Raw genomic sequence first — 22,048 nt, 5'->3', positions numbered from 1 at the left:
TGTGTGTGTTTTGGTTTCATTTTGTATTAAACCAACAGGGAAAGGGACCGACAAAACTGTTCCCTGAGAAAAAGCAGAAATTTGGCCACCCACCCTGAAATGCAAAGAACTGCCCAGGTGGTGCAAACAGGGTTTGGGTTATGAGCTCAGCTATGGTTTTCTCTCCCCTGAACATGGCTAGCTTGGACCCTGGGTAAGGACATGGGGCCAGGCTGCCAGCAACCAGCACAAGGGCAGTGCAGGCTGCCCTGCCCATGACTGAGATTTCCTCCTTTGCACAGCTCAAAAGGCTCCTCTTTCATTGCATCAGATCTGTTCACCCTCCACCAAACCCAAACCCCTCTGCTGAGAGCCCATTCTGGTCACACCTCACAGCTGAGCCGGTGCCCTCACTCCAGCAAGGGCATGCCTCTACCTGTCCCATCCGGCGTGCTGCGGACGAAGGTGGGCAGCATTTTCACTTTGGCAGTCTCATGAGTCTTCTTCTTCAGACCCGCTTCCATCTCCGCCCTCATCCTCTTCTTTACCTGCAGCAGCTGCTCATGGGTGAGCTTAAACTCGGCCAGTGTCTCGTCGATGAGCCGGTGCTGTTCCGACAGCCGGTATGCCACTGCCGTCACCATCGCTGCTCCCTTCCCACTGCCGCTCTCAGACAGCAGGAACCGCACCTCTGAGTCAGGCACCAAGCGCCGGGTGGTTTTGTGCAAGCGCCGGGCATACCTGTGGAGAGAGGAGGCTGTGAACCTCTGTCTGTGTTGCCTCCCCAGCAGACCCCAAAATTTCTTCTGTGACACAGACCATCCGCAAAGGGAGCAAGAAGCCTCATCATGCCCAAACTAGCTACAACCTCTCAAGTAAGAAAACTGCCAGGGAAGCAGTTCTTCCCTATAGCCTCTTTTCTCATGAATATTTCATTTCTTTTCTTAGAAAAGCCAGCAAAAAGCAAGGGGGAGCATCAGAGTCTCATCTCCTGAACCTGACCCTAGATGGGAGAAACCCCGTGGCCCCAGTGCTGCTCCAATCCCCTCTCCTGGGGTTATAAAGCTGTCTAAACCTACTGGTTTTGATGGTGTGGGGAAAGAGTTCAGGAACAAAAATTGCCATGTATGTTATCTTAACACACCCCTGACCTACCATCTGGAAAAGCTAGCCAAAATAGCATTATTGGAAATATTTTTGTTTGCCAAAATTTTATATTTTTCTTTAAGGATTCCCCCCCCCCAACAAAAAGATGAGAAAGTAAATGTTAAACGTATTTCTCCTTTCAAAAGTTTCCTCATAAATGACGCTCAGCCCACATAGCTAGCTCCAGTGCCAAGGTATGTCCTGGATGCTGTGCTCCTGCTTACCCACAGCTAAATCCTCCAGCCAAGGCTGGAAACTGACTTGTTCTCACCAGTTCTTATTTACTAAATAGAAACCATTTACTATGTGTGCATAAACCCCACCTGCACCTGAATATTTCTTTCATTTCTTTATTCTGAACTTGGAAATTCTTATGCAGGTGCAGACGTTCTCAAACATCCACAGCATCAGGGCTTGGGCACTGGGGTTATGACACTAACACACCAAACCCTGTTATGAGGACCAGGTACACCCACAGCAGAAGAGCTCAACTTCCTTTCTGATTTCTACATAAATCTGAACAAATGTTTGATTAAAAATGTAACTTTCAAGATGGGGAAAACGAAGTCAAAACCAGTTTTTAAAAAGCCAGGGAAATGCAAGCACCATGTTTTTCCCCCTGGTTTCCAAGTATCTCCAGAGAAGACTGAAAAAAAAAATATGGAAAAAAACTACCAAACAACTGAGTTTAAATTGAAAAAGGAGATCAAAGTGCATTAATGCAGGTCTCCTCAAAGCACAAAGTAATATTTTGTACAAAAAAAGTCTCCTACCGAGAGGTCTTTTGAAATCCCTTAAGATATGTACTCAAACCACCATAGTTTCCATTAATATTACAGTACCCAGTTACTCAAGAGTTTTGGTTCTGGTTTTTGTGGTTTTGTTGGGTTTTTTTTAAGATGTCACCCTACTTCTTCACTTAAAGACTTCTCTCTTTATCACTAAGCTCCCACCTCAGACCAAACCCCCACACCCACGTTTTGGGTTCCTCATCTCATACCCAAACCGCATGCCTGGGTGACATCTTGGGGTTACATGCCCAACCCTTTGCAAGTCAGAGACTGTGGCAGGTGAAGAGTGTTAATGGCAGGAGCAGAGGGACTCACTGTGGATGCATCTTGTAGAGGGAGCCATCAACCCCCACGGTGGTCCGGAGGCGGCCAACCCCTTTATTATCCCGCAGCTGGTTGAGGATGGCACCCAGTGTAGAGGCTACCAGGTTGGCCGAGCGGAAGGACACGATGGTGCAGACGTGCTGGACGGCAATGCAGTCCTCATGGGATGGCTCCACTCCCAGGCGGGTTAAAATTTCTTTGGCTTTGTTCAAACCCTCTTTGCTTCTACAAAGAGAAAGGAATAAAGGGTACTCCTTAGTGGGAGAGCTATAAGATGCAGGACTGAGGCACATCTGACCATGAGTGTCCCTGCTTGGGGTTTGAGAAAGCATTCATAAAGAAAATTTCTTGGAGATCTGGACTGGAAAGTTCCTTGAGGCTTGAAATAAAATGCTCTAAATATGCATTCATTCACAGATAGAAACGGCTTTCCATTAAAGGCTGGTGCAAACATGCCACCTACAAACCATGCAACTCCAGGTACTATAGCAGCCACCTATGGGCAGGATTACTCCCACATGTACCCAAAGAGCCTGCCCTCCTTCAAGTTCATTTCCCATGAGGCAGACATATATCATGTCACTGGCAACCTGTCCAATGATAATCACGTGCAAGTTTCTCTCCAACAAAGAGTACATTTTTGTTGTGCCAGATGATCAGACCAAATCTTGTACCAAGCCAGCTTCCTGTACTCCAAAAGTGAACACATAAAGCATGGGACCAGGACCAGCCACATCCTGCAAAGATGGGGCATCCCCTACAAGCACAGCATGTGTGGTAGCTCAGGCTACAGTTGGTCTGACAGCACCAGACCCAATGCAGAGCAGCAATCACATGACATCTCCTTCAGTGCACCCCCAAGAAAACTAGCAGCTTCCAAGAACTTTTACAGACCTGGAACAATTACATCCATTTTCATCACACTGATGCTTTAAACTTCAGTTTCTCTCTCAAGTCAGAAGCACCAGCTCCACAATTCAGCATAGGCCCAAGCATACACCTAAATCCCACACTTGCTTGCTTTTATGTCTCAATAAATTAAGCCACATATGAAAAACAAAACCCTAAGTAATTTCATCCTAATGGGTCTCTTTTCAGGCTTTTACAACCTCCCTGAATTTCTGTCTCTTGCATTGCTTTTTTCCTCATTAGCACCCAGTCTGAGAGCGAAGTTTCTGGCAAAACTTATCCACATCCTGCTCGGTCATTTCCCAGACAAAAATCACAAGGAGTATATCTTGTCATTAGTAACTGCACTCCACACATCTTTCTAAGGACTGTTACATCTTGCTAGCATCAGCAAGAAATTTGAAGCTTCACAGGGATATGCCCTCTACTGAGAACCGAAGTGCTCTTCAGGAAGTGAGTCAGGATTTCAGGGCTAATTTTGCTCTTAATTGAATTTCTCAATACCTGCATTTTTCTCATTGTTGTTCAACATTATATTGTTGGTTGGTCCATTACGGAGACCTCTGTGCTTAAGATGAATGAACACACACATTTAATGAAAAGCTGTTCAGATGAGACCATCTGCAGGGACAGGAGTGAAACAGGGCAGGGGGCAGACACTGTGGAAGTTACTGACTGTTCTCTTGGCATTGCATTCGTAATCAACAGTACCTCTATACCTGTGCACCAAAATCAGCAGCATTTCAAAAAGAGAAGCCAGCGCAATGACTACAGTACAAACCGTCCCAGTGATGTGAATTTTAAAAATGCAGGGGGGAGAAACAGTAAGTACTGACCAAAGGGGTGATGACACTGTAAGAAACCAACTGGCGCATAGCTCAGAGGTCGCCATGTAGCACCCAGCACTGCCTATGAGACTGAATGCTCTGCCTTGTCACACTTGTTTTCTTTCTGCCCAGTGATCCCGTGGATACAGCAAGGAGCAGCACAAGTATTTGCTCGGAGGCACTAAGCCAATTCCCCACTGTGTTTAACTGCAGGATACAACTTCTGAGTTTTTGCAAGCGGGTGAGAGGTAGCACAGAGCGTACCCTGTAGCTGCACAGACCAATTGGCTTTCACACTTCCTTCCAACACAGAAAAAGGGAGAAATCTTGGGGAGGAGGGCACAGACTGTCTGCTGGGGGTCCCCACATGCCAGCTCTGCACCTGTGCTGGAGGGTGGCAGCCATCCCAGTGCAGCACATCTCCTCACAAAGTAAAAAGACATACTGGAAAATTAACATTCAGAGTCAGTATGAAACCCAGGAAGTGAAAAGGGATAGATACTTACTTTTCTATGGCAGAAACGTGCTTTGTCTCAAACTTCCCTTTGGTGAGAAGCTCAGGGGTGATTCTCCCCTCAAAGAGCAGCCCCTCCTTGGCCATCTTCACCAGAATGAGCCTTACCAGCTCCCCCATGTACAGCCCACTGACCATCTTCTCAAACCTGTGGGAGAGGATAGCAGCAGTCACCCACCCATCCACTGGCAACACCAGGAGGCAGAGCCCAGCTGTGCCACCACACCGCCCGGCCCAGCCTGCTGTTTGCCTTACCACAAAAGCTGAGCTTTCTTGAACTGCTGAATTCATAACACAAGTGGAAGAGGGAGCATAGAGCGGAAAACAAAAGAAACAAAGCTCACAAATTACTCTCTCACTCACAGCTGCTTCCCAGGATTAAGGGATCCGCGGTCAATCTCTCGATCAAACTCGGTCCTGATGTCTTCTAGCGAGCCATCATCTCCAAAGGCTCCCCACTCTGTGTTAATGCACATTCTGCCTTCATCCCCCTCCACTAGGTCAATGTGCCTCATCTCCTCCATGTAACAGGCGTTGGTACCAGTGCCTTTAGGGAAAGGACATCAGAAGGTGCTAACCAAACAGGCCAGGCAAAGAGAGAAAAGCCACATGCATGCTGCAGAAGCAATGTGTGTTACCAATGATTAAGCCAACTTCACAACGCTGGTCATCAAAACCACAGGTCATCATAGTCCCAACAGTGTCATTCACAACAGCCATGATATCGGCATCGTAGTCCTGAGGGAGGAACAAAATGTTACTTGGACCAAATGGCTTCTCTGAAAAACAGTGCTTGTGTTTATCAGTGGTTTGCTTATATCAGCTAATTTCACAAGGAACAGGAGACAAATAATTTGTCTGAATACCCCAGCTCATCTTTTTAAATATCATCTGCTCCATCTGCCAGTTTCCTGTCCCACATACCCAAGACGACAATGAGAGCAGACTAATGCACCAAGCAAACAATAAAACAGCAGTAGCATAATTCTAGAGAGCAAAGACCTGCACGCACATAAGCACCCTTAGGCAGGAAAGAAAAGAGTTATACATTAGGGAGGGAGAAACTCTGCAGTTAAACATCATGGAGTAATATGATTGAGGAGTCAATCTAGAAAATATTCCCAAGTTAAGTGAATTCTATGAGAAATACGTAAAACATCTAGGAGTTTTACTTCAAGTGAAGATTTTAATACAAAAATATAAGCAAATAATGCAATTAAATAAGCTATCCAAATTACATGCACTCATTCCTTTCCAGCTTCTTCAGCGTGTTATTCTTCCTGATACAAAGTCTGATGATAGTAACTTACTATAGTAGAGTTGTTCAGTGATAGTAAAACTCAGGTTTGCTTAAGAGTAAACAACTGCCCAAATAGAGCAAATACTGCCCAGTTTCCAATGCATTCAGATGCTGAATAATCAACATTATTACCTGGCTGCAAGCACTATGCAAACCCAAATTAATTCCATCTCACACTCAGTGCCTTTTTGTTTAAATCAGTAACCGGGTCACCTTCACCCTCTATAAAATTAGCAGTGAGGAACTGCAGGGAGCAACGCAGCTCAGAACTTCTCTTCTACTCTGCTCCTCTGCTGCTTCCAAGCAAGGCAGTTGCACAACTGAACCCAGACCATGAGACGCAATTTCTCAGGAATGGGACATGTCCGGTATCGCTGAAAAGCTGTGGTGCTGACACACAGCACTTTCTCAGTTTTTGGAGAGTGATAAAATTGTGGAAGGTTGCCAGCAACAAACCACAACATAGTGCCTCAGTTTTGTGCTATGAGGAAAGTCACAGCTTTCACATAGTGACTCTGACATCACTCCATTTTCCCAGCAAACAGCAAAACCACACATCTTCATGCAAGAAAGCAGAGCTGCACCATCACTCAGATCACATGCTCAGGTCACTGACGTGAAGGACAAAGAAACTCCAGCTTGCTGTGATAGAGAGCTAAAAAAAGAATAAAGTACAATTTACCCCACGTTTCTTGATGGCTCTGTTAAGCAGCCTCACAACATCTGCTCCCTCCACTCCACTTGCTTTGAAGCGCTTCGTCCAGGTTATCAGAATACCCTGATAAAACAAGATAGCAATATTCAACAGGATGCCACCATAAGACACAAATTGATTTTTTTTTTTTTCCACCTTAAAAACAAGATTTTATACTTCAAATACACCTTCAGGTCTCTTTTCTTATATGAACTAGCAAGCCCAACCTGAGGCAATTAGTGGTCTTTGATTCCCATTACAGTAAGCTCAAAGTTAGGAAACTGTTTTCTGCTCCCTTGCCAGAAAATGGTTTGTTTGCATTTTGTATTTTCAGTCCACTCTTATCCCTGTTACTCCTTGACAGTTTTTCTTGGAAAACCATGGAATCCTTTTGGGCCATGGAAATCGATTGCTTTCAAAAGCGCTGACTGCACGGGACTGGCTGACGGGGTGTGATGTTTGTATGTCCAGGACTTGGCTGCAGTAAGGATCAGACTGCTGCAAATTTGCTGCCTGGAGTCCCAGCTGTCCAGGCTTGTTTCGCTGTGAGATCATGCTTACGGGTTAGGGCAAATGAAAATACTGGAAAGGTAGCAATGTATGTCCCTGGCTTACAGCATGGATCAAAAAGGAAATGCTGGCATTGAATTCCTTGTCTGCAAACTATCATACAGAGTCTGTATATGCCCCAAGGTAATGACTACATCTGAATTTTTTCTTTTTAGGTAACGCCTGGCTGATTCAGAGCATATAGTAAATGAGTAAATAATAATAAAAGGAAAAAAAGAGCATTGACAGTAGTTAACAGGAGAGACATCTCAAATCAGCTCAGCTTTTCACACCCATCACAAAATTCACATCTATCACAGGAGTGCAAGAAGCTAAGAACCAGAAAAGCTGAAGCCTACAGGCACAAGCAGCCATTGCCCAGGTGTATGTTTGCCCGTACCTCAGCTTAAAAATCAATCACGTGTCTTGTGCACATTCCCCTTCCCAACAGGGGACAGAAGGGTCAGGGCAGCTCTTTCCAGACCAGAAGGTATTTGTCCTACCACTAAACCATGAACTCAGTTTGTGTAAGTTTTGCGACTGTGCTGCCCTCATTAGCATTATTCAGAAACCCAGCCCCATGCTGCTGCACAGGGAAACCATGGGCAAAGCCCAGTCTGCAGGCACAGCTTAAATGAGGGCCCCCTGTTCCATGTAAGTTTTATCATTCAGGAAACTGGTCAAACCACACTGGCAAAGAGCAGCTCCTCTCAGCATGACCAGCCGCTGTGCTGGAAGGATGTTTTGCTTCACCAGCAAGACCTTGGCAGCAGGGAGGAGCCTTTGGGGTTGAACAGGACGCAACCATGCAGTGCCACCTTGTCACCCTTGGAGAAAACAGGGACCACCCTGCCTCTTCCTGCTCACCAAGCACAAGAAACAGCACCCAGACAAGCACAGCCTCACAGAAGCAGCAATCCAGGAACAAATCTGGTCCACAGAATCCAGAAAAATGCATTTTCAAGTGTCCAAAATATCACAAAAACTCTCAGAAAGAGTTTCATTTTTTGTTTGATTTTTTTTTTTTTATTTTTTTTAATTGAGACTTTTACTATCTTACTCTTTTACTGTCCTCCTCCACTCTGCTATGGCTCATTTCCAAGTCTCTATAGGTGTCCCCAAGCCATCCCACATGCTACCTATCTGCCCTGCCTCACACAAGCATGATTTCATCCCAGCTGGCTTGAGCAAACCAGCCTGCAAACAGGCACCTTTCATCATGCAGCTAAACAAATTTTCTCAAGGGCGACTACGCTTCACAACCACATCCCCAGCATGATTCTACTGCAGCCAGTAGCCTGAGCGCTACCATGCACCATGGACAGATTCGAGAGCTGCACCAAAATCAACTCATCTTTCCTGAACTGATGCACAAAAAAGCAGTGCTCTGTTCTTAACTGCATTCAGACCCTGACTTAGTAAGCACCTTTGGTTCCAGCTCTCAGCATAGCTCAAGAAGTATGAAATGTAATAAAAATCATGCCTCACCTGGCCCTCCTCAGCACCAACATCTGGGGAGCTGTTGCACCAGGCTAACCTAGAGACCTGCAAGCTAGAAAAGCAGGTCGTGTTTTAACAGTATAACCTGTTTGCGTTTTGTGTGGATTTAACTTTCCTGCATTAATTTGCTACAGCGTTGCCATAGCAATGCTGTACCAGGAGGCTGCTGAGTCATTTGTGATACAATGGGCAAAAGAAGGAAAATATCGTAGCATCCTTGTAATGGGAATCCCATCAGCCACTTCATACAACACTAGTTATTTCCACCCTTTTTATAAAGCACATGGCTTCCAGGTGGCCTGCCCGGTTGCCCTCAGTGCAGAGCAAATGGCTCAGCACTGCTGCTCAGGAGGAAGACCCTGATCTGGAGCGGTGTGTGTGCTTGTGAAGTTCAGCAAACTCTCAGCAAACACTGTTGAGCTGGGTCCTTCCCAGTTACACCCCATGGAGGGGTGAAAAAGGCTCCACAGGAGGCAGGAAATAACTGCTGCCATGTTTACACAGTAAACCTGAATACTGAGGAGCTCACACAGAGGTGGTACAAAACATCAGATGCCTCTTCCTCATCTGTTAACCAGCTCTTTCAGACAGAAATGTAAACACAAACATGAAGTCCAACAGTGAAATATAACACTCATCCTGAAAATGAGACCTGTCTGGGATACTGCTTTCATAGCAGTGTTTTAATAACATGGTGGCTCTTCTGCATATTAACAAAATTGTGAAATCTTCTTACCTCATCTAGCTTGGATTGTCGACAGGGGAAAGAAAATGTAAACCCAACCGGTAATTTCTTGTCTTTGATTTGTTGTTTCTCCATGAAGTCACCCAGGCATTCAGCAACATGATCGAAAAGCTATAAGAGAAGTATAAAACCACCGTGATTAGACATACAGTTTCAGGGAGAATATATTTCAAACTGCATATAAAAACTGTATTGGGTGAAGGGAAAGGGGAAAATACCTGCTCCAAATTTTTAAAGATATATAAATGACATTGCTATGAAAATATTCTCAGGCAGTGTATATTAATACCTTAATAATTAATAAATTATGAAATACATTGTCCTTTAATGCACCTAATTCTGCATAGAGTCTTTTATACCCGTATAAAAACGCTTTTCCTGAAACAAGGGGCATGTGGCTCTTGAGCCTGCCATAAACCTTCCATCCAACATTTGATGAGAACAAAACTGTTCTTTTAACCTTATAATAACAGGAAGGAGCATCTCAAAAGAACATTTGGGATCCAGTCCCACAGGAGGTTGAGCACTTTTACAGTGATGCAGAGAAGATTACATCTGCTTCACTCAAGCATTGCTGAGACCAGAGAGCCCAGCACTTTGCAGGAGCCACCCAAAAGGACATAATCTCTCAAAGCTATTCCTAAAGCACACAACAAAGAAACAAAAAGGAAACCCATGGGATTTGTGTAAATATTTTACATGTTCTGAGAAACAACCCGAAATGGGAACATTTTCTGCATTTTTTTAAAATGCTAATTACACAGGCAGCCTGCAGCAAGCTCACAGGTGCCAATTCCCACCCAGACGTACCCTGTGACAATAGCACTATGTGTCCCCACCAGCCAGGCCAACAGCCAGGCATGCCAGGGAGTGTGTGGACACGAAGGCAAGGAATGTCTCTCACACCAAGCTATTTGGAAAGACACTCAGGTAGATCGCAACACTCAAAGCTGAAATCAAGCCTTAGCTATTGAAGCAATGAAAATACACATTTGTATCTACCAGTACAAAAATGCCAGACATGCTTTGAACTGGCCCATACCACAAATGGATGTCAAACTACTAACAAGTCACCACTTGCCCCAAAACATAACTGTGCTTCCCATTTTAACTCCCTGAAAAAGAACCCCAAAACAACATACAAAAACCAATCCAACCCTATCTGCAGCACTGGTGGGATGAGGCCAGGTAAACTGCCCAGAAGATTGGGGATAACTGGGAGAAAGTACAATAAGATATCTATGGGTTGCAATTAGCCTGCGTGGCTTTATTAGGAACAATTTACAGTCTCAGAGATATGAGAAAGCATTACAGACACGCTGCAGCAATTACAAAAAATGAAGAGGAATATTTTCCCATTCAAAGCAGGTCAAGAAGTGATGTGTGTAATGTTACAATTAAAGCCATTCCTAAAATGAGGTCAGATTTGATTAAGCAGAAATACAGTAGTTTCCCATAGTCCTGGGCAAATCATGGACTTTTTTCTGAGTGCACACAGCAAAACAGCATGGGAAAATAACGTAAGACTATTTTTAGCTGTCCAAACGAGGGAGAGAGGTAAAGGAGTTATGAAAAAAAACTATAGTTAAGTAATAAAATACAACAATTTCTCCAGGAGGAACACAGAAATAATAGGAGTATATGTTTTTATTATGCTTTCCATCTGAAGGTATCTTGCTAAGTACTCAATCCCACTAAAAACTTTCAGCTGCTCTCAAGATTACAAACAATAACCAGGGGCCAACCTCAAACCCCTCAGGAATTCAGGGAGCAGGAAACAGAAATATTGACAGTGGATTTTGTTACAAAAATCACTCTTATGCAATGAACCATGACTGCATAGAGAAGAGATGGGACCTGCTTTTTAAGTCCATCTGCAGAAGATCCCTGGGCATTCCCAAAGCACTCTGGAAAGTCCATGCACCTCCTGGTGTTTACCCCTGCACTCCCAGTGCGACCTGCTGAAGCTCGCCTCCGTGAGTTAGTGTGCATACTTGCTGCAAGCAATGCACCATCAGTCACCAGGGCTCTGGGCTGGCGTTGGGGCATGTGAGCATGCCACAGCCTGCATAGGCAAATGCAGTTAACTATTAGCCACATTCTTGACACTACAGTAGCAGTGTATAGTCAGTAATGCATGGTGTGGCTGGGCTACTGTTTTTAATAAAGCACAGAGGGAAGGCACTGCTCAAAAGGAGAAGAGGTAAAAAAATAAAAATAAAAAAAAAAAAAAAAAAAGAGGGACATTTCTTAATTTTGCTACCACTGACAGTTGTAAGATTTTTCCTAAGGAGACCCAAGGAAGCATTGTATGTGCCCATGCCATATTAACATCCAAACCTTACAAATGACAAACAACTCCAACAGGACACTAGAAGCAACAAAGTTCCTGTGGATTTCATTAAAGTAGGGCAGGCAGATTGAAGAAAAATCCAAATTTCCATCCACCCACAGGTGTGTGGAAGGGATCAGTGTGAGGCCAATATTTTATCAAATGTCAGAGACAGAGCAAACACCAGAGCCAAGAGGAAAGGACCAGTCATATTTTACACCTTTGTAGACCTGAAGCAATACAACCATGAGATGGCTGAGCAATATGATATCAAGCCTCATTACTTGCTCTGGTCATGAAGCTGCCTGCTCAGGTTGGGCTCCAAGAAGTCTCCACAAGGATGCATTTGGCTGGCAGCCAGCAGACTTTGGCAAGCAACTGAAGATGTGAGCTCAAGCCCCTGAAATGGGAAGATTTAAGGAACAAGGAAACCACAGCTTTGGATCGGGAGAACAGCCACAAATCCATAACCTACCTCCAGTGGTGGCAGAACATAAAAAGCAACAGCAAAATCAAGCCCCAGGCATGCTCCCATTTGCTGAGTTGACACAGAACACAAGCTTCTTACAAATTTTAGACCTGCTATTACACTGCTGAAGTCAGTGAGAGTTTTGCCCTTGATTTTGACAGGCAACTGTCTCCAACTGGCAAAGGTGTCAGCCCATTCCTGACAGATAGGCAAAAATAGAAGTTTGAATGCAATGGAGTAGAAAATATCAAAACGAACCGTGCTAGTGAGGCATGAAGCCATAAATCGCAATCCCTTCAGTAAGCTGATTATGTCTTAGGCTTTAAGTGTACTCAGTTACTCACTGAAGTTAATGACACAGCTTGCTGAAAAACATATTAGTAACCTACCCAGTGCAGGCAGTTCAGTCCAAGTGTTCCACTAATCTGGCTCAGAGATTTCAGAGAACCTCAACTGTACACATCAGTCATAAGCATCAAATCATCACCTGCTCATGTACCTCCTGGGCACCCACCATGCTTCCCTGTAAAGTCTCACAGCAAGCGTTTTAGTCATGGTTGGATATGTCATGGGACAACTTCAAACCAGATGAAATTCTGATGATGCCTCCAACTTCTCCTCTTCTTTTCCTGGTACTTAAATACTGGGAGCCACTGTCCCCCCAGGGTCAGTGGAAGCCTTGCTCGCCTCTCTTTCAGTTTAAAAGCCATAACAAAGCCTATCAGTCTGAGCTACATGTTGCTGATTACACCCCACACACACCTCCAACACCACACCCCCACACCCACACCCCCTGACAGCCAAATGGGCTTAGGATATTTAAAAATTAAAATGTAAATATGACAAAGCCACAGAAAGAACAAAGACCTGATGTCTCCTTTCCTGGCTTCTCCTTACCACCCTTATCATGTCTCCATCAAGTCTCACCTTAAGTCAACCTGCCTTTCCTCCCTGGACAGACACTTGCCACTGGGTATGTGGGCAGCCCTGCTGCTTGCCTCTCCAGCTCCCACAATCCCTTGATGGACAAGCAACCCCCACTCTGAACCTGCCTTCAGGCAGCCCACCCGACTTCCCTGCCTCCACCAGCAACAGGCAGTTCAGCTCCCCTCCAAGACCGTTTTGTGGAAAAGCCACTGCGCAACCTTTTGTCCAGAAAGCAAAGTAATAATGTTAGGAAAAGTCTTTACAAGAAAGGTATTTATTGCTGTGGTTCAGATATGACAACAATCCTTATACCAGTGCTATTCACAAGCCGTGATTGCCATCTTACACTCACTGTTGCATAAGAATGCAGCAGCAGTTATTATATATATTAAAGTGACTACAGAAAATATATTAAGAGTAGAAATGCTTTTTGCACATTTTTTTCTTTTTTTCTTTTCCTCTTTTTTTTATCCTTCAGAAACAAGCTATAATTTTTCTGCAGGTCTCATACTCCAAAATAGCACCTCATTCTAGTAAAAAGTGTAAAAAACCTTACTGTTTCCAACACTGAAAACAACCTGTTTTGTTTTACAAAACGCAGAGACAAATCTGTCAGTAGAATATTCGTTGTAATCCATTTCCTGATCATAAAGAGAAAAGAAATTCTTTTAAAGAACCTAATTTGAAATCTAAGTAAATGGATCCAAACATTTTCTACTTTGGAACATGGGAGACTAAAAACAACCATATCATTTATTCAGCAAAAATTAAGTTGAAGTTGTGCCAAAACATTCTACCAGCTTCATGTAACTTTTCTAATGTACTTGTACTTTTTATGAATGCTGAGTTGCTCAGACTGCCAGGACAGATATGTGGCTGTCATGGGTATTTCTATCCCTCATCTAACATTACAATTGCAGAGTTGGTCATGCTTGTTGCTTACAAAAACTAAGCTGCTTTCCTGCTCGCTTTTCCTACCTGTGGAAATTGACTTTTATAGTCAAGTCAGAATTTTTATTTCTAGCCCGTTTTTTCCCTAACTCAGCCAAAAGTCTCCCATACAATGACAGCAGATTTGCAGCATCCATGCATGCTCTATTACACTAACTACTGCTTATTTATTTTCAATATCAACAAAGAGCTGTAGTCAAGTCTGTGCACGCTGTAGGTACAACTGTTAAGATGCTATGGTCATTCTGGTGGTGTTTTTCTAAAATGGCAGTGTGAAAGCAACTGATCTTTAGACAGACATCCTAAGGAGGAGGTGCTTACCCGTGTTCCACTGCCATGCATGATATCTTCAGGTGTATTATAAATTTCACTTTCCATCTGTACCGTCTGCTTTTTTTCATGTGACACCTTCACCCGCAGAATTCGGAAATAAGAACCGCCAAGATCCAGTGCAATGAAATCTCCTTTCTCTATGTGGAAAAGAAGACACAAGTGATTAAAAACTGCATGCAACACAAATCTGGGAAATATCAAGCTCAGTTAAATATAATGCATAGACAAATGTCCAGTGCCTACAACAAGGAAGTTCTAGCTGCAGGGTGTCCACGTGAAGCATCAACTCAATTCCCTACAATTTAACATGAAGTTGGTACAGGCAACTGTAATGAGGGTTTCATAGAATCATAGACTAGTTTGGGTTGGAAGGGACCTTAAAGATCATCTAGTTCCAACCCCCCCACCATGGGCAGGGACACCTTCCAGTAGACCAGGTTGCTCAAAGCCCCATCCAACCTAGCCTTGGACACTTCCAGGGATGGGGCATCCACAACTTCTCTAAACAACCTGTTCCAGTGTCTCACCACCCTCATATTAAAGAATTTCTTCCTAATGTCTAATCTAAATCTACCCTCTTCCAGTTTAAAACCATCCTCCCTTGTCCTATCACTACATGCCCTTGTAAAAAGTCCCTCTCTAGAATGGACTAACAGTGGACTGTCTGTATCCAGATCTCAGGATGAAGCTGTCAGAGCAAAGAAAGCCAAGAAGATGTTGAAAACAGAGACAGTAAAACGAAGGGATGCCAGACCACTAATGAGCAGTCTTTTGCTGCAAACAAACCTGTGTCATTTTGGCAAATAACAGTGAATGGTGGCTGGATTGTGCACTGTTCTAAAATCAACAAATTACACACAGACGTAGTTAAAGCAGGAACCACTTAATTCACACCTGGAAGTTGAGATTCACTGCAAACTGCAGTCAAGACAACAGAAGTCAGAGAAACAGTTTGAAAAAGCACAGGGTAGCCCTGTCCTTCTACAGGAGTTGTGATCCCTTGCACAGAGCTCCTGAATACCTCCCCAGAAACCGGAGAAAGAGTTAGGATAGCTCCGTCTCCGCCTGTGGTGGAGAGGGGTTTGGATTTCAAAGGTCTGAAGCCAAATCCACTACCCTACTACCTCACAAACTTCTGGCAACACAGACACGTGGCCAGGCTATCTGAGGAATGACACGTTCAGCACCCATTGGAGAGCAAGGCAAATATATTTGACTGAACTGTTTGTGCTATCTCACCTTATCAAAGAGGGAGCAAACACAGCTCTGTGAAAAGATAATATTTAGAGAAGCAGTGTGCACAATTTGTCACACAGGAGTGTGTGTCCAGGCTGCAGTTAATCACCAAGGCTCTTTGCAAGCATTCGTGTCTGCGCATGGCATCTGAGGCTGCTCGGATGGCAGTGAAGCAGAGGAACATGGTACTTTCTTATCTTGGTTTGCTCATCAATTTGTACTTTTCTGCAGTGTCAGAAGTGCACCATGCCATGGCGGGATGGGCTGCCTCCCCCCCATCCTGCACCCTGATGTGTATTGCCAGTCCCATCCTACAGAGCAATTTGGCCTCTTTTCGTTCTGCCTTATGACTTTGAACTAAGACTTTGGGAAGGTCATTCCCAACATCACTGTTTTTCCACTTCTACTTACATTCGATGTGAAAAGACTTCTAGCAGTTGAGAAGACCAGTACCTTGTGATGTGTTACCTCAAACCGTGCTTCAGCTCTTGGCGCTTCTTGACCCGATGCTGTCGCTAAAATATCACGTATGCAATTTACCCACAAGGATTTCCAGACCCAGACTTCCCTCTGAGGTTACTCTGCCAAATCTCAGATCAACACTTCTAAAGTGTGATTTAGTGAGCTGCTCCTTCCTTCTCATCACACCATGCACCTCCAGGAGCCCCATCCTGCTCAGCAGTTGATGAGCCGGATGAGGCATCCCTCAGGGCAGGACCTCTATCAGGAACAGCCTGCGAGGCAAAGACACAGCAAAAGCCCATATGGTTTTCCAGGGTTGCAGTGTAATACAGAAACAAAACACTGTCACGCAAGAAACCAAAAAGACAATAAGCTCCATAAAGAAAAACATAGCAAAATGGCAGTGGAAGCCCACAATTCCTAATAATCCTCCATTGCATTGCAATGCAACTTTTCCTTCTTGCTGCTTAAGACATAGGCAAACTCAGCCTGCAGAAATACAGATCTTGCAGCACTTCCCTATCTGTTTCTAAACAGCTCAGCTTTAAACATCACTTTGCTCCAGTAAAAATGTCATTTAAAACATGAACATATCCAAACTGTAGGCGCAGTTCCCTCTGTTGGGTTCAGCATAATAAATTCAGTAACTCCTAACCCCTTTCAACGCAACAAGACTGGAAGTCAAACATGTACAAGTGTCTCATTAAGCCAAATATCCAAATAAGCTTTATCACATGAGTATCATTTGTTGAATGCAAGCCATTACCTCCAATAAACAACGGAAAATCAACACTGGACCAGATGGCCCTTACACCTTGGTACATACCTCAAGCAAACACTGCACTTCAGAAATACCTTCCCTGGCAGTAAATTAACAAATTAGCGTGTTTCATTTCCAGCATCACCAAGCTCATCACAAGGCAAAATTTATTAAGAATTGTTATCCTTTTCAGTTAAAAAGAAAAAAGAACCCTGTACTAGAATGTAAAGCTTTCATATGCAAAGTAGCAGTTTTCTTTCAGTGTACTTCAGGAATTAAACGCAAGTAGCAGCATTTAATCTATGCTTTATAATACCAAGGTGCAATCAAACCTGCTGTAAATCTATTTAGGAACATCCTTTGAAAGCATTTTGAACTAGTTTGAAGTACCGTTCTGAGCGCTCTGGACAAAAAACCTTGTGGCTTTTGTAAATTAAGCAACTCTAAATGAAGCAAAAAGCCCAGATAACACCAACATCTCCAGAGTCTCCAAAATTATCACTCAAAAGCTCCTTGTTAATAAAGTACAAAAGCACTGATCTGAAAATAAACAATAGTATTTTTCTGAATAGTCAGCTCTCATAATAATAATCAGACTCAGAGGAAAAAGCTTACAAGGCAGTAATTAGAGACAGGCCAGAGAAGAGGGCAGGCTTTCAGCCTCTGGCTTTTACAGAGGAACAGCTGAAGGCAGAAATTGCCATTGGCCAGGATCTGAACCCACACTTTGGGCGCAGCAACACAGACATAGCCATGAGGACCCCTCAGAGCCTTTAGGAGGAATGGGGAACAGGACTCTGCATCTGCCCTGGCTTCATCTATATGATGGCTGAGCCATACATGTCAGGCACGTGGAGGTGAGTCAGGGAAAGAAATACCATGACACTTACCCACAGCAAATACTGCTCATATCTGGGCTCAGAACATGCCCTTTCTGGGAAATAATGGAATGGTTTTGCCTGCATTTCTATCCAAACAGCTATCCAAACAGACACTCGCAACCAGCATATACAGATTACTATCGTGTTATACAGAAATTGTCTGGGGCAAAGCACTGCCTTGCTCTAATCCATGCTGCAAAAATCACTGCCCACAGTCCTGGAGGGGCCATCAGGAGCCAAATGGGCACAGAATCAAGAACTAAGCACCCTGTACACAATACACGAGGTTGCTTTTTTAAGTAGGCGTGTAATACACGATCTGAAATTAATGCCTTGACATACAGACACACACTCAACCAGGGCTACCCACTGCTCTGGCTCATGCTCAGTCCCAGCAGCATTCAGCAGTCTCTCACACCTCTCCCCTTTTCCCTCTGCCATATTGCATCTCGAAGTCTCTCCAGTTTGTGCCATGGAACAATTCCCAAAAAATATTCGGCTCACTGCAAGCAGCCCAGATTTGCTGAACTGCAGTGCCTGACAGAGCAGGGTACTGGGGACAGGTCTATACTCAGCTCAACTCAAAACCCATATGAAGGAAAACATGGGGATTTAGGAGCTGGTAAAAACACTGGGATTTCACGCAAAAGCCCTCAAGTCGCCTCACCTGCAAACCCTTAGAGCAACCCCTGCCCATGACCCAGCTGTGTGTGGCAGCTTCTGGCTTTCTCAACAGGCTCCAAATTTCAACACAACATTTCAAAATAACAACCAGCAGTGTTAAATTAAGGGAAACACAGGATTCAAGTCTGTTCTTCCTTTGGGGTTTTTTTAAGAGAGTATTACATTTCAACTAAAAAGCTTAAGGTGGCAGAAAGCAACAGCAAAGCAGAACTATCAAAGATTTCCCCCTGCCAGACAGCACCAAATAACACAAAGTACCAGGCTTCATTTTCTTTCACACAAGAAATTCTTGATTTTAACTCAAAAAAAGCCTCAAAAGAGGTAACCATATTATGCAGTTCTTGCAACTGTGCAATTTCTGCACACAGGGACTTAACTTGTGCTAGGCACCAAACTAGTTACCAACTCATGCTACACAAGAAGGAAATCCAGTGTTACCACTAAATATTAAACACTATTATATACTGTTAATAAATATATTTATATACCCTATATATAGTTGTTGGGGAGTTTGTTTGCTCTGTTTGTTTGGGGTTTTTTATAAGCACTAAAATAAATAATAGGGATAATCTTGGTCTCAAATACCAGCACATCTTTTTGATTTCTGATGACTCTTTGTGCCACTTTTATCAGATACAGTGAGCACAAAAAAAACCTAAGTAAGTCCTACATCTCAATGGAAAAAGCTCAGTACACCAGAGCAGCAGCTTCTGAGCCACGCACTGCCTCTCCTTGAATTCTGCAAATTTTCCCCTAAGACCGTCTGCAAAAGGTAGCTACAAAAAGCAAAACGAATGCTAGGAAACTCAAATTCAGCATATAAGGGTATTTTTTCCACTGGGGAAAAAATAAGGAGAAGAGATGTTGAGTCAAAAAGCAAATGACTAAAAGCCACTGTATTTGTCAAGACTCTAGATCACATGAGTATGAACTGCATAAATCAAACATCTTCCTATGTGAAATATTGATAGTTGGCAGACAAATCTCAGCATAAATATACTGACTGTTAGGAGACTGATTAATAGGAAGGGCTCTTCCATTGGCATCAAAATGGGTTTGACACTGAATTCACAAAATCCTGCAGCATCTGTGGGAACTGACCTGTACACAGAAGGGAGGCTGCCTTTGAAAAGGTGCCAGGGCTTGGCAGAAAGTAAATTGCTCTTGTTCTTGGTAGTGCATTGGTGTATTTCTAACAGGTTTCCCATGAAGCACACCATCTTTAATACAGAAAACAAATACTCAGCTCCTTACCTGAACCATCAGGAATGGACCTCACAAATGTAGGAAGCATCTTCACTGCAGCCGTTGGGTTAAAATCTCTGGAGAGGCCGTTCTTCATCTCTCTCCTGAAGCGAGCCATAACATCTATCAGCGTTTCATCAGAGAGTCGCATGGCGTAAAGGTATTTATCAATCTGGGGAAAACAAACAAACACACACCACCACAGAGTGAAAGACTGTCCTGAAGTGCCCGTGTGGGGCTATATCTATTTAATTGCAAGAATAGCATATAGCCCTGTCCTGGGTTCAGCTATAGCAGTCATTTTTTCTCCTTCTTAGTAGCTGGTGCAGTGCTGTGGTTTTGACTTTCAGCCTGGGAACAATGCTGATAACACCGATGTTTTTAGTTGTTGCTAAGTAATGTTTACTCCGATCAAGGACTTTCTCAGTCTCGTGCTCTGCCAGAGAGGAGGGGAAGCCGGGACGAAGCAGAGACAGGACACCTGACCCAAACTAGCCAAAGGGGTATTCCATACCACAGCATGTTATGCCCAGTATATAAACTGAGGGGAGTTACCTGGAAAGCCCAGATCGCTGCTCAGGTCGGGCTGGGTATTGGCCGGCAGGTGGTGAGCAATTGTATCCTCTCCCCTTGTTATTTCCGTTATCATTATTATTAGTAGTAGTAGCAGTAGTGGTTTTGTATTATGCCTTAGTTACTGCACTGTTCTTATCTCAACCCGTGAGAGTTACATTCTTTTGATTCTCCTCCCCATCCCTCCGGGAGCGGGGGGAGGAAGAAGGAGGGGAGTGAGCAAGTAGCTGCGTGGTTCTGAGTTACCAGCTGGGCTTAAACCATGACAAGCCCCAGCCTGGCCATGGAGCTCTGGCCAAGCAGATAACACAGCCACACACTTCATACCTTGTTTTTTTGACTCAAAATCAGGAAAATCCCCAAGTGCTAGGAGCTGTGTGAGCTGAAGCCCACCCTATCCTACTGCTTTCCCAACGCGAGACCCAGTTCACATCAATCTGCCTCCTCTTTTCCACACAAACCCATTCAACCACAGCCTCACACCACAATCTCCAGCCCTCACATCATTTCTCAGCTCTCCAGACTGTCCATGAGCAGAACAGCTGAAGCTAAAAATCCTTCTTTTGGCACCTTGTCTCAGCTAGAGTGATGCAGGTGTCACTGCAGTTCACACAGGTGCCTTGTATTTGAAGCCTTTCATTGTGAAGGACTTGCTACAGCAGTTTCAGGGCTACATCCTAGGCTGCAAAATTATGTCTGTGTAACAGATCATTTTCCCTATCCCACTGATAGGGATATCCACTGATACCCAAAGCTATCACAGCCACAGGGTCAGAAGAGGCAGAACTTGGCTGTGAGCAGGTAGCGGCTTCCTCCTCAAGACAAAACATCAAATTAAAAGTTGTTGACTTCTCCCTTGTGACTTCCCAAAACAGGAACTTTCTTTACCTCACTGGAAAAAGGAGGCCGCTCCAGTTTTCCAATAATACTGCCTTCTATAACATTACATTCATCTTCAGCATCAGGAAGATTGAGAGATGCTTTGATGCTTCAAAAGTACAACTTGGTCTGGGGGGCGTTCTTGCTAAACGCACGTCCCACCCCTTTCACCTCAGCTGCCAGTCTATTCTTGCCTTGTTTCATTATTTGCCTTGGAAATTTGGTTCTGCAAACAGCTCAGACCCAAGTCACACCTTTGGGATCACTTTCTCTTGCAGCTTAGCACGACCAAGAAAATAAAACCCAGCCCATGTTTTCTGTCCTCAGCAAAACTGGAAAAGCTACCTCATTTTAAACCCCAGGCCATCTCTGTGCCAAGGCCACCTGTGTCTCCTTTGCTGCTCTGGAAGCATTGAGAGCAACTCATGTAATCTCTTAATTGGCATTGTGTCTTACAGGGCCAATGCCACAATAAAACACCCGATGTGAAATGTATACGTGCAAGTGCTCCATATAGCGAGGACTTTGAGACAGAAAACAATGAATCATGCCATTTTCAAAGGAAATGCAGACAATCAAAATGTAATTAAACCCTGAACTGACTGCAAAACCAGTGCAAATTTAATTGCTCCTGCAGAAAGTACTTCTGCCACATGTAGTTGAGGTCTGCACCAAAGACAGCGTACCCTCGTGAGCCAGATTGCTCTCCCACTATGACCAAGCATTTACACAGACAAGGGAGGAAGCTATAATGCTGCTGCTGGGCACAGCTACCTGGCCTGATGCTGAATCACAGCAAGCCTGAACCATAGGCCAAGTCAGAGGCTGCGCAAGCTCTGATGTGTTCAGTGCCACTGCTTGCAGAGGAAGGGCAAAACAGCCATCAAATAGACGCTATGGGGAAGTTACAGTGCAACAATATGAAATGATACCATGCATTTGCTCCATGAACCGGTGAAGTGACAGTGCAGGCACACAGCTAAATGGCAGAAGAGCTGAGCCCAGGTTCTCTGCAACAGAGGACAAATACAAGACCCC

The 22,048-nt window shown here is 44.1% G+C and overlaps 1 protein-coding gene across 1 annotated transcript in view; it reads right to left on the bottom strand.

Annotated features, from left to right (window-relative positions):
- The window catches only part of LOC115608335 (hexokinase-1), a 40,473-nt gene that overhangs the window by 12,824 nt on the left and 5,601 nt on the right, over nucleotides 1-22,048 (bottom strand). The window contains exons 2-10 of the mRNA XM_030487048.1: nucleotides 19,568-19,730; nucleotides 14,279-14,427; nucleotides 9,270-9,389; nucleotides 6,473-6,568; nucleotides 5,129-5,228; nucleotides 4,854-5,037; nucleotides 4,483-4,638; nucleotides 2,232-2,465; nucleotides 416-720 (exon numbers count right to left, since the gene is read on the bottom strand). Coding sequence (XP_030342908.1) covers nucleotides 416-720; nucleotides 2,232-2,465; nucleotides 4,483-4,638; nucleotides 4,854-5,037; nucleotides 5,129-5,228; nucleotides 6,473-6,568; nucleotides 9,270-9,389; nucleotides 14,279-14,427; nucleotides 19,568-19,730 — 1,507 coding nt within the window. The remainder of the gene's footprint in view (nucleotides 1-415; nucleotides 721-2,231; nucleotides 2,466-4,482; nucleotides 4,639-4,853; nucleotides 5,038-5,128; nucleotides 5,229-6,472; nucleotides 6,569-9,269; nucleotides 9,390-14,278; nucleotides 14,428-19,567; nucleotides 19,731-22,048) is intronic.

This window comes from Strigops habroptila, chromosome 5 (assembly GCF_004027225.2).
Source record: "Strigops habroptila isolate Jane chromosome 5, bStrHab1.2.pri, whole genome shotgun sequence".
NCBI lineage: Eukaryota > Metazoa > Chordata > Aves > Psittaciformes > Psittacidae > Strigops > Strigops habroptila.
This window is presented reverse-complemented; position numbering and strand designations above follow the sequence as displayed.